This window comes from Somniosus microcephalus, chromosome 3 (assembly GCF_052327205.1).
Source record: "Somniosus microcephalus isolate GS21.2 chromosome 3, FLI_Smic_1.0, whole genome shotgun sequence".
NCBI classification, from domain to species: domain Eukaryota; kingdom Metazoa; phylum Chordata; class Chondrichthyes; order Squaliformes; family Somniosidae; genus Somniosus; species Somniosus microcephalus.
The window spans coordinates 255,213,013-255,230,021 of NC_140989.1; the positions used below are offsets into that span (position 1 = coordinate 255,213,013).

Below are 17,009 nucleotides of genomic sequence, written 5' to 3' on the forward strand. Positions count from 1 at the left end.
TTGGTGAGACCAAATACCTGCAGCAATCGTGTCTTGATGGCGACATACTTGTCAGCAGTCGGGGGACTCTCCAGCAGGCTGATGATTCTCGACGCCGTCGAGCTCTCGAGGGCGGAGACCACATGGAGATATCTGGTCTGATCCTGAACGATGTTGCGGAGCTCAAATTGCGCCTCGGCTTGCACAAACCAAGAGGCTGCCTGTTGTTCCCAGAATTGGGGGAGCTTCAAGGCCACTGTGTTGGCCTCCATCACTGGCCTGTGTTCGGCGTTCACAGCAAAAAACGATCGCGAGGAATCGGGGTCACCAATGTAGGAGTCTCTGCACTCCTAACAAAGAATCTATAACTTACTGGAAGTTAACAAACTGAATTTATTGTCTAAGAACTTTACAAAACAAGAAACTACAGGAGAAGCTCAAAACAGGTCTTTTCTCTTTCAATCCACACGAGGACTGGCTGGTCCCGCCCTCTACCTCTGACGTCATGACGTCATGACGTTTCCCGCCGAAGGGGATGTCACGTGACCCACGTGATGACGTCATCATGTCAGATCGCGATGTTGTCGATCTAGCTCTGTTTAACCAGAGCCAACTTGAAAGGTAATAACATTGGTTACAGACAATTATGTAAGTCACTTAGTGGTTTTGCCACAGCACTCAATATTCAATTTTAGGTGAAATCATTAATGATAATGTGTCTCTTGGTGAAAATTGCAAAAGCATTGAAAGGGTTAATAATAGGAAATCTGTTACATATTTTCACGGTAACGTTTTACACACAAGCGTTGTCCACAGCTGGGGGAGTTTAGAACTGAGGTTAAGATTAAAATGAATGTGCAAACCAGGACCTTTCAGAGTAGGAAACACACGGGCAAAAAACAAAACAAATCTCACTCCAAATGGACGAAACCCGCTGCAGAAAGAAAGCACGCTCAAGAAAGAGTGCGTGTGGCGAGGGGAGAGTTCAAAGACTGAAGGGTTGTTTCACTCTGCGCAGCAACACGTTGTTGAATTGTCCTTGGCGGCGGAACCATTGTTGAGCGGCAGCGCGTTCCTCCCCCGTGCCGGGATTGCTGTGACACTTTGGAGTGAAGTCAGGGTGCACTCGGTGATGGAGCCGGGGGGAGAGCGCGAGGAGCCGGAGGCTGATGGGGCAGCGACGGGACAGGAACGGCCCGAGGGGGTTCTGCATCACCCCAAGGTACAGGGGCAAGGGGTTGAGGGGGCTGGGACTCGGCACCACCTGCCTACAGAAATCCGCCCCCCCCTCTGGTCACAACCTCAGGACGTCCCAAAACACTTGGCAGACAAGTACTTTTTGAAGTGTTGTCACTGGAAATCTAAGAAACACAGCAGATAATTTGTGCACAGCAAGCTCCCACAAACAGCAATGACCAGATAGCCAGATGATTAGTGATGTTGGCTGAGGGATAAATATTGGCCAGGAGACCAGGGATAACTCCCCTGCTCTTCTTCGAAATAGGATCTTTTACGTTGACCTGAGAGAGCAGACGGGGCCTCGATTTAACGTCTCATCTGAAAAACTGCACCTCCGACAGTGCAGCACTGCACTGGAGTGTCAGTCTAGATTCTGTGCTCAAGTCCCTGGAGTGGGACTTGAACCTACAACCTTCTGACTCAGAGGCGAGTGTGCGCCCAACCTGTGCAGTTGACATTACGATAGTGGACCTACTGCCTCTCCAATGAAGTTCAAATAGAAGCAGATGTGCTCGGAAGGTGTCAGCCAGGGTTAAGTGGGTAGCACTCCCATCTCTGAGTCAGAAGGTTGTGAGACCTCAGCACCAAATCCAGGCTGTCACTGTTGTAATGTAGAAAATGCGGCAGCCAAGTCACACACCGCAAGATCCCCAAAAGCGCAATGTGATAATGACCAGATAATCTGTTTTTTAGTGATGTTGGTTGAGGGATAAATATTGGCCAGGACACTGGGGAGAACGTCCTGTTTTTCTTTAAAATAATGCCATGGGATCTTTTACGGCCACCTGAGAGGGCAGACGGGGCCTCGGTGCAACGTATCATCCAAAGGACGGCACCTCCAACAGTGCAGTGCTCCCTCAGTATTGCAGCAGTGTCAGCCTAGATTTTTGTGCTCAAGTCTCTGGAGTTGGGTCTTGAACCGATAACCTGCTACCCACTGAGCCATGGCTAATGCTCAATAACAAGTCGTTAATATCCCTATTTATGAGAGAAGTTGTGGGGATAGGAACTTCTGTTTTAAAAATCAGGTGTAAGTGTCCTCTTTATATTTTAGTAATTTTCACACATATCTACAAAAGAAGTAAAAGAAAGAAAGACTTGTATTTCTATAGCGCCTTTCATGACCACCGGACGTCCCAAAGCGCATTACAGCCAATGAAGTACTTTTGAAGTGTTGTCACTGTTGTAATGTAGGAAACGCGGCAGTCAATTTGCACACAGTGAGCTCCCAAAAACAGCAATGTGATAATGACCAGATTATCTGTTTTTGTTATGTTGATTGAGGGATAAATATTGGCCAGGACACTGGGGATAACGCCCCTCCTCCTCTTCGAAATAGTGCCATCTTTTACGTCCACCTGAGAGAGCAGATTGGGCCTCGGTTTAACGTCTCATCTGAAAGACGGCACCTCCGACAGTACATCATTCGCTCAGCACTGCACTGGAGTGTCAGCCTAGACTGTGTGCTCAAGTCCTTGGAATGGGCCTTGAACCCACAACCATCTGACTCCGAGACAAGTGTGCTACCACTGAGCCACAACCGACACCTGATCCAAAAGAAGATGGGTGGTAACTTCAACTGCTGTACAGTTGCTGGGATGCCAAACTTCATTCACGAACCTAGGGGAAATGTTAGGAGTGAGTCAAAATGTCGCAACCAGTGGTCACACTAAAGCTGTAATACCCATCACCCCTATCCTTTCTAAGCTCCACTGGAACCCCATGTTCCAGAGAATTAGCATTTAATATTTTCATCTTCACCTTCAAATCCCTCCGTGCCTCACTGCTCCCTAGGTCCCTGTGTGCACTCTCGGCTTCTCTGACACTTCCCTACTTAATGTTTCCTGCTCCATCAGCCGCTGCATGCCAGCTCACTGGACTGTAGCACGTGTTGCCTCACAACTCTCCTCATCTTGTGTAGCTGAATTTATCTACACTTTATAAACTAATGGGTAGTTTATTTAATGCAGAAGAGTAGTCATTGTAAAACAGTGTATGCATCCCTCATGATACATAGAATCATACAGCACAGAAAGAGCGATCCAATTAGTCCCACTCCCCTGCTCTTTTCCCCATAGCCCTGCAAATGTTTCCCCATCAAGTATTTTATCCAATTCCCTTTTGGAAGTTACTGTTGAATCTGTGTCCACCACCCTTTCAGGCAGTGCATTCCAGAGCACAACAACTTGTGTTTAAAAAAAAAAACAAATTCTCCTCATCTCCCCTCTGGTTCTTTGGCCAATTACCTTAAATCTGTGTCCTTTTTGATATGCATATAAAAAATGCTCCCTGCGGCGCTATCTTTCAACGTAATTAGAAAACAGTTGCTCAGACTTTTTGTGGCACGACACAACCATGAAGACCATCTGGCTCACTTCCTCTGTTGGCTGTAGATTGACTGGATGCGGAAAGTCCCATAAAAATCCACAATCGGCCATTAAAAGGAACATTTATCTGGTCCACACTCACGGCCGACACAAGTCTTCACCCCAGATACAGCTGTCAATCAAAGACTCACCATCTCTGTGGTTTGATTTTTTGACATGTGCCAGCTGATCTGAATGACGTGTCAGAACAAAAAAACACATTGACCTCCAAGCGTCTTACACTCGGCTGCCATTCTTAATCAATTACAGAGGAAATCTGTCCCCAGTTTAAAAATAACAGTAATCATTGGAAAGCTAACAAAGATATAAGAAAACAGGTGGAACCCAGTGTCTCTGCATTTAATTAACATTAGCATATTAAAACCATCATTTGTTTCAACAGCATCCAGCCACTGACTCAGTAATGCATATGCATTTCTCTCTTCAGAACCTGTGAGAGGAAACCTGTCTGGGTTTCACACTGAATGTGCATGAGACAGACTGGCCATTTTCTGTATGAATTTTGTGTTATTAATCCCTCGTGCTGTCACTAGTAGCATGGAATTCAAATCAGTAATACAGCACAGAAGGAGGCCATTTGGCCCATTGTGCTCGTGCCGGCTCTTTGAAAGAGCGATCCAATTAGTCCCACTCCCCTGCTCTTTTCTCCATAGCCCTGCAAATGTTTCCCCATCAGTAATACAGTGCTGGATCAGTGTAAGTGGCTATGGAGTGGCAGTGTGTGCCAGCTTGGCTCAGTTGGCAGCACGCTTGTGGTTGGGTCGAAAGGTGGTGGGTTTGATCTAAAAATATCTCGGCTAACACTCCATTTGCACTGTGGAAGGAGTGCAGTGTTGTTGGAACTGGAGTTCAATGTCTGAGACATTAAGCTCAGGTCCTGCATTGAGTGTAGTTTTGGTCCCCACACATGTGTATGTATCAAAAAGGACACAGCTTTAAGGTAATTGGCAACAGTACCAGAGGGGAGATGAGGGGATTGTTTTTTTGTTTTTACCATTGTTTTTTACACAGCAAATTGTTATAATCTGGAATGGACTGCCTGGTGGGTATAGAGGCCCTGGAGAAGGTACAGGTGAGAGCAACCAAAGTGGTACCCAGCCTTGGGGTATCAGTATAGGAGATCCGAGGTACTTTTGTTACAGAAGCACAGGCTTTGAGGGGATGTGATTAAGATGCTTAAAATGACAATGGGCTTAGAGTCTGTCCAGTTAGGTAGGTTATTTGAGATGGATAGGAATGGTTGGATTGGGGACTTTGCATCAAACCTTTGTATAAAGACTTGGGTTGGTCTTTAGGAAGTATTTCTTTTCACAGAGAATTGTCACCCTCTGGAACAGATTATCAAAGCTTGCAGTGAGTATAGATTCCCTGTAGCCCTTCAAAAGGGAGCTGGACAATTTCCTGAAGGAAGAGTACATTTCCAGTTATATTAGGTGGGATTAGAAGGATTCATGGGTTACTGTGGTCTCCTAGGGATTTGCACAATTGCCTTATGGAGTTGGAGAGGAATTTGCAAGTTTTTCCAAAATCGACCTTAGGTTTTTTCCACTTTTTAAAAAAAATCCCCGTCCCAGGAGATGGTGTGCTTGATGTATCTGTCCTTTTTGTATGTTTATGCTTCTGCTCTTCCTTTTACTTTACATATATGAACATACATATGAATTAGGAGCAGGAGTAGGCCACTCGGCCCCTCGAGCCTGCTCCGCCATTCAATAAGATCATGGCTGATCTGATTACTCCACATTCTCGCCTACCCCGATAACCTTTCACTCCCTTGCTTACCAAGAATTTATCTACCTCTGCCTTAAAAATATTCAAAGACTCTGCTTCCACCGCCCTCTGAGGAAGAGAGTTCCAAAGACTCACGACCCTCTGTGAGAAAAAAATTCTCCTCATCTCTGTCTTAAATGGGTGACCCTTTATTTTTAAACAGTGACCCCGAGTTCTAGATTCTCCCAAATATATATAATAAAGAAAAAAGGTGATGCAAGCTGGATTTAAGTGCTATCATTTTAATTAATGTTTTTTTATTTTCAGTATACAGAGATGATGGCTTTAGATGTTGCAGAGAGTGCACAAGTATATACTGCATTTCTGGTGTTCCTTGACCTTCTGGAAGGTAAGATAACGAATCTTGTAACTTTTCAGGTATTTTTCAAGGTAATTTACTCTCCCTGACTGGCTCTCCCAGACTCATTGAGCACTGCTGGCCTCTGACAAGCCATTCTTTACACGAGTTTAGGCAGTGAGTGTTGGTGCACCACTCGACTGTAAGGGGTGTGAGTGGAAAGTTTAGAGCAACACTGACTGCAGGGGTAACAATAAAATAGAGGCGAGAAAGATTGCGATGGAAAGGAAGAGGTTGGAGGCTGGAGTTGAGGGACCAATGTCTACTGGCCGACAAGCTTTTTATTGTATTCAGTCCAGCAATGTAAACGTGGTGTTAATAAGAATTTCCCCCGTTAAGGTGAGGTGCAGGGTGAAACCTCCTCTACTCTTGCTCTCAACAATGCATTGTATCCTTACCTTCAGAAGAGCATGTCCATCTGCACCTGTAATTTTTATTTCCCTTTCTCACACCAGCTATTAGACTTTTCTGAGTGAGGTTGTTAATTACTACCACATTATGCACAGTTCTGTGCTGTTGCCATGTAGTCACTGGGACCAGGATTGATACGACCCACTCTCACTTCATTGGGAGCCTTGCATCTGTCAGACAGGGACCTTTGCTTCATCGGTTTGGCCTGGATTTGAGCTCCTGGTGATAAGACCTTAATCTGACCCATCGTACCACCCAGTTATTTTGCTGGGGAACGGCGCAGAAATTAAACAGAACAACAACAACTTACATTCATTAAGTGTCTTTAATGAAGAAAATCATCCCGAGGTGCCTCAGAGAAGCATAATCGGACACAGTGGATGCCGAGTCAACATCCTGGGGGGGTCACCATTGACCAGAAACTACATAAATACTGTGACTACAAGAGCAGGTCAGAGGCCGAGCATTCTGCGGTGAGTGTCTCATCTCCTGACTCCCCGTGGCTGCAGTGTGTACCATCTACAAGAAGCACTGCAGCAACTCGCCAGGGCTTCTTTGACAGCACCTCCCAAACCCGCGACCTCTACCACCTAGAAGGACAAGGGCAGCAGGTGCATGGGAACGCCACCACCTGCAAGTTCCCCTCCAAGTTACACACCATCCTGACTTGGAAATATATCACCGTTCCTTCATCGTCGCTGGGTCAAAATCCTGGAACTCCCTCCCTAACAGCACTGTGGGAGTACCTTCACCACACGACTGCAGCGGTTCAAGAAGGCGGCTCACCACCACCTTCTCAAGGACAATTAGGGATGGGTAATAAATGCTGGCCTTGCCAGTGACGCCCACGACCCAGGAGCGAATAAAAAAAGATATTAGGCGGGGTGACCAAAAGTTTGGTCAAAGAGTTAGGTTTTAAGAATGGCCTTGAAGGCGGAGAGTGAATGGAGATGTGGAGAGCTTTAGGGAGGGAATTCCAGAGCGTGGGGCCTAGATGGCTGAATGCACAGGTGCCAATGGTGGGGGAAAGGGAGGTGGATCATATTTAAAAATCCATGATTTTAAATGATTATTGTACTATGTGGCATGTATAAAAAATGTTCTGTAAATTTGTTGATGGTTTACATATTTGTTTGGGGAGCTATAGAGGCGTGCTCCTTTACGACTTCTACAAATTCTAGCTAAGTCCCTGTGATTTAAGCAGGATGGTTTTTGTGTTTCACAAGGTGCTTTTTTTGGTAGCACGTTTTCGAACCCACAGATTTGACAATATGGCTGCTATCCACATTCTTTGCTTTACAATTGGGAGTTGCACAAAAAGCAAAAGTACTACAAATGCTGCAAACCTGAAACCCTTAAACAGAACCGGAAGATATTACTGCTGAACAACATTTACAAAGGAACAAAACGAAGGCAAAGGAAGTGAACATACATACATACACACGAAAGAAGAAATAGAATGACCTGTAAAGTGCATGACTGGAAAACAGGTGATGATTAAATGACAGAAATTACATTAGCCTGAAATACTAGGAGGCATAATGAGAGAAATTAAAGATATTTAGGAGACCGAGAATGTGTGACTAACTCGGAACGTGGGGGGATGAGGCAGGTAGTAATGGAAGCGTGAAAAACTGGTAAATTGGAGAAGGAAAAAAAACAAGCAGGCTGACGCCAAAGAAAGAAAGACTTGCATTTATATAGCACCTTTCACGGCCACAGGATGTCTCAAAGTGCTTTACAACCAATTACGTACTTTTTGAAGAGTCACTGTTGTAATGGAAATGCGCCAGCCAATTTGCCCACAACAAGGCCCCACAAACAGCAATGTGATAATGACCAGATACTGTAATCTGTTTTTGTGATGTTGATTGGGGGGGGGGTACATATTGGCCAGGACACCGGGGAGAACTCCCCTGCTCTTCTTCAAAATAGCCCCATGGGATCTTTTACGTCCACCTGAGAGGGCAGACAGGGCCTCGGTTTAACATCTCATCCAAAAGACGGCACCTCTGACAGTGCAGCACTCCCTCAGCACTGCACTGGAGTGTCAGCCTAGATTTTTGTGCTCAAGTCTCTTGGAGTGGGATTTGAACCCACAACCTTCTGACTCGGAGGCAAGAATGATACCAACTGAGCCACGGCTGACACCAAGGGTGCAGACCAGCATTGTGTTCCAATGGAGGGTTCCTACCCCAAGCACCAACCTGTCCTGCCATTTCCCCCATCATTTTGGATATACTGACACATCCAGCCTGCTGAACAGAAAGTGGGAGCTATTGTTAAGACTGTTACGTCCGTGAATAATTGAGACACGGACAGCAGGAGTGAACAAAGTAAGTCTTTACTGGTGGAAGTCAATAGTGAAACTAAAAACACAGATGCTCAATAGCGCCTTTTATACAGGGGTGGTCACTGCCGGTACTGCAGTCTGAGACCAGTTATTCTCTTAAAGGTACATACACAACAATTCCTCCCCTTTTAGATAAACAGTACATAACATTCATTTAACAACTAAATGATAACTAATTACAATCACAATTACTGTTGCTAGATACATTGGTTAAGTTTAAGCAATTATAAGTTCAGTCTTTGAGGAGGCTTCCTGATTCTGTCTGGATAACGCCTCTTTGGGGTATCAGGTTCTTCTGGCAATGTTGAGTCGGGATCAATGTCGTTGTTTGGTTCATCTGCTTCCAATATTACCGGTTCTGCGGTAGCTGCAATTGGAATGTTGATTTCATTACCAGGTGTATCAGATCGTGGTGTGGAGTTGACGTTTTCCCGTGACTCTAGAATCTGGTCAGCATGGCGTCTTACAATGCTCTCCCCAACGTCCACGGTATACATGAGAGGTCCTTGTCGTGTACAAATCGTTCCTGGCTGCCATTTCTCAGTGCGGTAGTCCCGGGCCAAAACTGGTTGACCTATCTTAAAACTCCTGGTCGGCCTTTCATTCATATTCTGAAACTGCCTGTTCTCCACATCTCTTCGGATGTTTGGCTTAACCAAATCCAAGCGGCATCTTAGTCTTCGATTGAAGAACATCATGGCTGGAGTTTGGTTGGTAACCGCATGTGTCGCATTCCGGTAGGCAAACAAGAAGTTGTCCACCTTGTGTTGTAGGGGTATATCTTCATTACACATTGCCTTGATAGCCTTCTTGAATGTTTGGACAAACCTCTCGGCCAATCCATTAGTGGCTGGATGATATGGGGCAGATGTGTAATGCTTAACACCATTGTTCTTTAAGAACCTCCGGAACTTTTCAGACACAAACTGTGGTCCATTGTCAGAGCAAATCTGTTCAGGCAGCCCATTCCTGGCGAATATGGTTCGTAAAACTGTGATAGTTTTTTCCGTGGTGGTTGAGGGCATTTTTATTACCTCTGGCCACTTTGAATGTGCATCCACCGCAATTAAAAACATCAAGCCTATGAAGGGACCAGCAAAATCAATGTGCACCCTTTGCCATGGAGATGAGGGCCACTCCCATGGATGCAGAGGAGCTTGTGGTGGGGCGTTTTGGGCCTTCTGGCATCCTGCACAGCTCTTGGTCATCTCTTCGATTTCTCTATCGATTCCCGGCCACCACACAAACGTTCTGGCTAAGCTCTTCATTTTTACCCCACCCAGATGACCCTCATGAAGCTCATTGAGCACTCTATCCGTCAACTTAGGTGGAATTACTACTCTGGATCCACACATCAAGGTTCCTCTGCACACGGACAGCTGTTCTCTTCTCGGCGAGAATGCTGGCAGCAGTGGTTCGCCATGTGCTGGCCATCCCTTCACCGCTAAATCATAGACCCTTGATAGTGTCGGGTCATTCCGTGTTTCCTTTTCTATGTTTGCATTTGTCACAGGGAGACATTCGACTATGGTCGAGTGGAATAACTCCATTGGATCCACTGCAAGGTCGTCTCCTTCCACCGTCGGCAACGGTAGACGTGACAATCCATCAGCATTTCCATGCTGTTTAGTTCCTTTGTACTCGATGTCATATTGGTGTGCCCCTAGGAAAAGGGACCATCTCTGCAGCCGTTGTGCTGTCATTATCAGTACGCCCTTCTGAGGGTTGAAAATGAAGACAAGAGGTTGATGATCGGTTAGTAGAGTAAATTTTTGACCGTGCAGGTAGTGATTGAACTTCTTCACCCCCCACACTAGGCTGAGGGCCTCTCTCTCAATCTGGGCGTAGTTACGCTCGGCAGAAGTTAACGAGCGTGACGCAAAAGCTATCAGCCTCTCTAAACCATCAAGGAATTTATGTGACAGTACCGCCCCAATGCCGTAGGGAGACGCATCACACGCCAGCCTGATTGGCAGTGCTGGGTTGTAGTGAGCCAATACTTCCCTTGAAGTGATTAAGTCCTTACTCTTCTGAAAAGCACGCTTACAATCATCGCTCCATTTCCATGCTACCCCCGTTCGTAGCAGGGCGTTCAGTGGGTGCAGAATTGTGGACAAATTCGGCAAAAACTTATGATAGTAATTCACCAATCCGAGGAATGACCTCAGTTGCGACACATTTTCAGGCGCTGGGGCCTTAACAACCGCTTCAATTTTGTCAGGGGACTTATGTAACCCCTCTTCATCAGTCACGTGGCCACAATACGATATCTGTTTCTTAAAAAATTCGCACTTGGGGTGGTTGGCTCACAGCCCATGCTCCCGTAGTCTAGTGAGCATCTGTTCTAGGTTGTTAAGGTGTTCACTGTCATCTTCACCTGTTACAAGGATGTCGTCCAAGTAACACTGAGTCCCCGAAATCCCTTGCAGGACTTGTTCCATCGCTCTTTGCCATATCGCCGGAGCCGATGCTACTCCGAATACCAATCGATGATACTGGTAAAGACCTTTGTGAGTGTTTATCGTGAGATACTTCCTAGAGGACTCCTCCACCTCCATCTGCAAATATGCTTGTGCTAGGTCAATTTTTGTAAAACGCTTCCTCCAGACAGTGAGGCAAATATGTCTTCTATCCTTGGAAGAGGATATTGTACTGTGTGAAGGACCGGGTTCACCGTCACCTTGAAATCCCCACAGATGCGAATCTTCCTTGGCTCCCCGGACTTATTGCTTAACGTTTTCTTCATGACAGGAACGATGGGTGTCGCCCACTCACTCCAGTCGACCTTGGACAACACGCCCGCCTTCTCCAGATTCTCCAGCTCTGCCTCGATGGCTGGGCGAATTGCATATGGTACTGGTCTTGCTTTGAAAAACTTGGGAACTGCATTCTCTTCTATTTTTATCGAGGCGGTTACGCCTTTAAGCGTGCCCAGTTCTTGTTGAAATACCTCTTTGGCGTTAGCTAAGATTGTTGACAATCGTCCAGAAGTGACGTCTTCATCTTTTTTACCATCCACCGTCATTGCATGAATGGAGTGCCAATCTAAGTTTATCTTCCTGATCCATTCCCGTCCCAATAACGGTGGTCCACCATTTGGCAGTATGTAGAGATACAATTTCCGTATTTTCTTGCCGTTGTATTCGACAGGCACCCTTATTTTTCCTCTGGGGTATACTTTTTGCCCCGTATACGTCGTCAAGATGATGGATGTCTCTCTCAAGGGTATGTGTGTGTGGTAAACCACTGTTATAGTTATCACTGTATATTGTTCTCACTGTTCTCACTGTCACATCACTACACGAGGTCGCCTCTTGTCGCACTGTTATACCTGGGCTGACCACCTCCGACTCCGCCCATTACCTGCCCAGGTATAAAGGTAGCTGACTGGCTAGTATTCCTCCCTGTTGGATCGGATCACCCACGAGGGTGGGCTCTGTTATTTAGCCAATAAAAACCTTCAGTTACGTTCTTAACTCGTCGCCTTTTATTGGACTAATTGATAGGCATATCAATTTTATTGGCTAAATTTTAAAGATGTCTGATAATGAACAGCAACAGCAAGGAGCTCACCCAGCAGCACAGCAACAGCAGCCTCCAGACAACGGGCCACACCAGCCGGCTTGGCTGCAAGCCTTGAAACCACCATACCTGGATCTAATCCCACAGGCACCAAACGCAGCCCTCAACTTCAAACACTGGCTGGACTGCTTCGAATCCTACCTGGAAGAATCCGGCGCCCCGCAGAGATCCAAACTAAGACTTCTGAACGCCCAAGCGAGCCCGAGAGTATACGCACTCATACAGGACACGACTACGTACGAGGCCGCTATCAACCTACTGAAACAGCAGTACCGCAGCCCGGTAAATTACATGTACACCAGGCACCTCCTAAGATCCCGCCCGCAACAGCCAGGAGAGTCTGTAGCTGAATTTTTACGGGCGCTAAGAGCACTCGGCAGGAACTGTGACTTTAAAGCGGTGACGGCTGTTGAAAATACGGAAGATAATATCCGCGATGCCTTTGTGAAAGGCCTACGGTCCGACTACTCACGGCAAAGACTGCTTGAAGCTAAAGACCTCGACCTGGACAAAGCTGAAGCCCTCGCTCTCTCCCTGGAGGTGGCCCATCAGGACCAGGAGGCGTTTTCCAGGTACTGCTCGCGACCCTGGGACTCGGGCCCGACCCCTACCGCAATACCCTTCGCAGCGCCGCCCCCGGGACCTACCTCAGCGTCGGCGTCCCGGACCCGACCGGGCCCGCCACCCCCGGTACCGGCTCCGACATCGGGCACCCGTGATCGGGCCGCCGGCTGCTTCTTTTGCGGCCAGGAGAAGCACCCGAGGTCGCGCTGCCCAGCCAGGAACTCTACCTGCACAACCTGCAGGAAGAAAGGCCACTTCTCTAAGGCCTGCAGGAGCGGATCTTCAGAGGCCAGCAGTGCCTCATGCGAACTGTGGGGGCGGCCATCTTCTTTCACGGCAACTGAGGCCAGTATCCCCACACGTGAGTCATGGGGGCGGCCATCTTTGATCAAGGCAACCGACCCCAATAGTGTCTCATGTGAGTTATGGGGGCAGCCATCTTCTCCGCCATTTTGTCCTACCTCGTGGGAGACGCCATTTTACACACCACGCCCGACTGCCACCGGGCCCCCGGACCCGACGACCGCCTCGCCCGCAGACGACAACGACTCGCTTACCTACACGCTAGCCTCCGTCACTCTGGATCAAGCCCGCCCACACCACCTGTCCAAGTCGATGATGGACATCAAAGTAAACGGCCACGCCACGACCTGCCTGTTCGACAGCGGAAGCACGGAGAGCTTCATCCACCCAGACACGGTGAGCCACTACTCCCTCCCTGTCCTGCCAACGCGCAACCGAATCTCGATGGCATCGAGGTCCCACGCCACGAACATTAGCGGCTACTGTGCTGTGACCTTGTCGGTTAAGGGTACAGAGTATAAAAACTTTAAACTCCTCGTCCTCCCCCAGCTCTGCGCTGCCGTCCTACTAGGGCTGGACTTCCAATCCCACCTCCAAAGTGTAACCCTAGCATACGGTGGACCCCTCCCCCCACTCACAGTCGACAACCAGCGAAGGTTAAACCGCCCACCGCGTAACACCTGCAGCCTATCCACCCTCAAGGTGCCGCCACCTTCCCTGTTCGCTAACCTCACCCCCGACTGCAAACCCGTCGCTACCAAGAGCAGGCGGTACAGCGCTGGGGACAGAGCTTTCATTAGCTCTGAGGTGCAGCGTCTCCTGAAGGAGGGCATCATCGAGGGGAGCAACAGCCCCTGGCGTGCCCAGGTCGTGGTCGTTAAGACCGGCGATAAAAATCGCCTGGTCATCGACTACAGCCAGACCATAAACAGATACACCCAGCTGGACGCATACCCCCTTCCCCGCATATCTGACATGGTCAATCAGATTGCACAATACCGCGTATTCTCGACCATCGACCTTAAGTCGGCCTACCACCAACTCCCTATCCACCCCGAGGACCGCCAGTACACCGCCTTCGAGGCGAATGGGCGCCTATACCACTTCCTTAGGGTCCCCTTCGGTGTCACCAACGGGGTCTCGGTCTTCCAAAGGGAGATGGACCGGATGGTTGACCAGAACGGACTGCAGGCCACATTCCCCTACCTAGATAACGTCACCATCTGCGGCCGCAACCGGCAGGACCATGACGTGAATCTGGAGAAATTCCTCCGTACGGCCCAACGGCTGAACCTCACCTACAATAAGGAGAAATGCGTGTTTAACACAGCGCGCCTTGCCATCCTTGGCTGTGTAGTAGAGAACGGAGTCATCGGCCCCGACCCCGAAAGAATGCGCCCCCTCATGGAGCTACCCCTCCCCCACTGTCCAAAAGCACTTAGGAGAACCCTGGGGCTTTTCGCCTACTATGCCCAATGGGTACCCAATTATGCGGACAAAGCCAGACCCCTCCTGAAAACCACATCCTTCCCCCTCACGGAAGAGGCGTGCGCGGCCTTCTCCCTCATTAAGGGAGACATAGCCAAGGCCACAATGCACGCAGTGGATGAGTCAATCCCCTTCCAAGTGGAGAGCGATGCATCCGACTTCGCCCTAGCCGCTACCCTTAACCAGGAGGGTAGGCCGGTAGCCTTCTTCTCAAGGACCCTACAGGGCCCCGAGACCCGACACTCGTCGGTCGAGAAGGAAGCCCAGGCAATTGTGGAGGCAGTACGGCGCTGGAGGCACTACTTGGCAGGCAAACGATTTACCCTCCTCACCGACCAACGCTCGGTTGCCTTCATGTTTAATAACAAGCTGAGGGGCAAGATCAAGAACGACAAAATCTTGAGGTGGAGAATCGAGCTTTCCACCTATGATTATGAGATCTTGTACCGGCCCGGTAAACTGAACGACCCCCCTGATGCTCTTTCACGCATTACATGCGCCAGCGCGCAAAGTGATAGACTTCAGACCCTCCACAATGACCTCTGCCACCCCGGAGTCACCAGACTCTACCATTTCATTAAGGCCCGCAACCTGCCATACTCCATCGAGGAGGTCAGGACCATGACCAGGAACTGCCAGATCTGTGCTGAGTGCAAACCGCACTTCTATAAGCCGGACAGAGCAAGCCTGATCAAGGCCACCCGCCCCTTCGAGCGTCTGAGCATCGACTTCAAGGGGCCCCTACCGTCATCCGACCGTAATGTGTACTTCCTCAACATCGTTGATGAGTACTCCCGTTTCCCCTTTGCCTTCCCCTGCCCAGACATGACCAGTAACACGGTCATTAAATGCCTGAACAAACTCTTCGCCTTGTTCGGGTTCCCGAACTATATACATAGTGACCGGGGCGCCTCCTTCATGAGCGAGGAACTCCGTCAGTTCCTATTGGAGAGGGGTATTGCAGCAAGCAGGACCACCAGCTACAACCCCCGAGGGAACGGCCAGGTGGAAAGAGAGAACGCGACGGTATGGAAGGCCACCCTCTTAGCCTTAAAGTCTAAGGACCTCCCAACCTCCCGCTGGCAAGAGGTCCTCCCGATTGCGCTGCACTCCATCCGGTCACTACTTTGCACTGCCATTAACACCACCCCCCATGCCCGAATGTTTGTCTTCCCCAGGAAGTCGACTACGGGAACCACCCTACCAACCTGGCTGACCTCTCCGGGACCCGTCTTGCTGCGAAAGCACGTGAGGGCCCATAAAACGGACCCCCTGGTCGAGAAGGTGAACCTCCTGCACGCCAACCCCCAGTACGCCTATGTGGCTTACCCAGACGGACGGGAGGACACTGTCTCCTTACGAGACCTCGCACCCTCACCCCCCCCTCCCAACCCCCCGAGTCCAGCCGAGGTAGACGGCATGCCGGAACCCCACGAGCCTTTGCCGACTACGCAGACACCAGCTTTAACACCGGATAATGTAACACCGCCGCTGCGACGATCGGAGAGGCTAACGAAGCCTCCGGACAGACTGACATACCAGAGCTGGTAATACACTTCACCCCGCCGGACTCTAATCTAAACAAGGGGTGAATGTGGTAAACCACTGTTATAGTTATCACTGTATATTGTTCTCACTGTTCTCACTGTCACATCACTACACGAGGTCGCCTCTTGTCGCACTGTTATACCTCGGCTGACCACCTCCGACTCCGCCCATTACCTGCCCAGGTATAAAGGTAGCTGACTGGCTAGTATTCCTCCCTGTTGGATCGGATCACCCACGAGGGTGGGCTCTGTTATTTAGCCAATAAAAACCTTCAGTTACGTTCTTAACTCGTCGCCTTTTATTGGACTAATTGATAGGCATATCAATGTGAAAATAGCCGCTCGTAGTCTCGTCGATTCATGACGGTTAGCGCTGATCCTGTATCCAATTCCATTTTAACTTGGGACCCTGCTATCGTGAGGGTGACCCAAATGGTTTGGTGATCCTCTTTTGCGATTACATTGTGAAGTTTGAGACAGCTTAGTCTCCTGTTCCCGGATTCACTGTCGCTCATCTGGTCTTCGGAACTACTGTCCGTCATCTTTTGTACTTTCTTGTTCGGTTCCTTAGTAGCCTTTTTGTTGTCGCTGGTCTTCTTCCCAGACCTGCAAACTCGTGCAATGTGTCCCATCTTCCCGCATTGCCTGCATATTTTGTCTTTGGACCAGCAGTCCTTCTGGTCATGGTTAGTTCTGCCGCAGCGATAACATTTTGCAAATCCCCGTGTCATTTCGTGGGTGCCGTATTCCTGTGGTTTTTGTTGAATTTCTGCAGCTCCCCTGGCTGCTGCTTCATACGATACTGCCACGCTGAGAGCCTTATCTAGCGTCAGCTCTTTCTCTGAGAGTAACTTCTTCTGTGTTCCTTCACTCAGGAGTCCACAGACAAATTTGTCCCGTAGGGTATCTGCCAGTCCTGCTCTGAACTGGCAGTGCTTTGATAGCTTGCGTAGTTCCGTAAGATACTCAGCATTGCTCTCATCTTTGTGCTGAGTTCTCCTGTGGAATTTAAATATTTCTGCTATCAA

At 48.8% G+C, this 17,009-nt stretch overlaps 1 protein-coding gene and 1 long non-coding RNA gene across 4 annotated transcripts in view; one reads left to right on the forward strand and one right to left on the reverse strand.

The window, feature by feature from the left end:
* Positions 1 to 352: 352 nt before the first annotated feature.
* Positions 353 to 977, reverse strand: LOC147121855 (uncharacterized). Its single transcript, XR_015077633.1, has 2 exons — positions 895 to 977; positions 353 to 592 (listed from the first exon to the last, which is right to left on the reverse strand). It is a non-coding gene; the product is annotated as an uncharacterized LOC147121855 (long non-coding RNA).
* Positions 463 to 17,009, forward strand: part of LOC147121856 (tRNA-splicing endonuclease subunit Sen15-like) — a 144,474-nt gene continuing 127,927 nt past the window's right edge. Inside the window, exons 1-2 of one of the 3 annotated variants that reach the window (XM_085982362.1) lie at positions 463 to 600; positions 5,643 to 5,724. In XM_085982362.1, coding sequence (XP_085838488.1) covers positions 5,652 to 5,724 — 73 coding nt within the window. In that variant the 5' untranslated portion in view covers positions 463 to 600; positions 5,643 to 5,651. Of the gene's footprint in view, positions 601 to 664; positions 1,202 to 5,642; positions 5,725 to 17,009 lie in introns of those variants that run through there. The other 2 variants (XM_085982361.1, XM_085982360.1) reach the window with 2 other exon arrangements.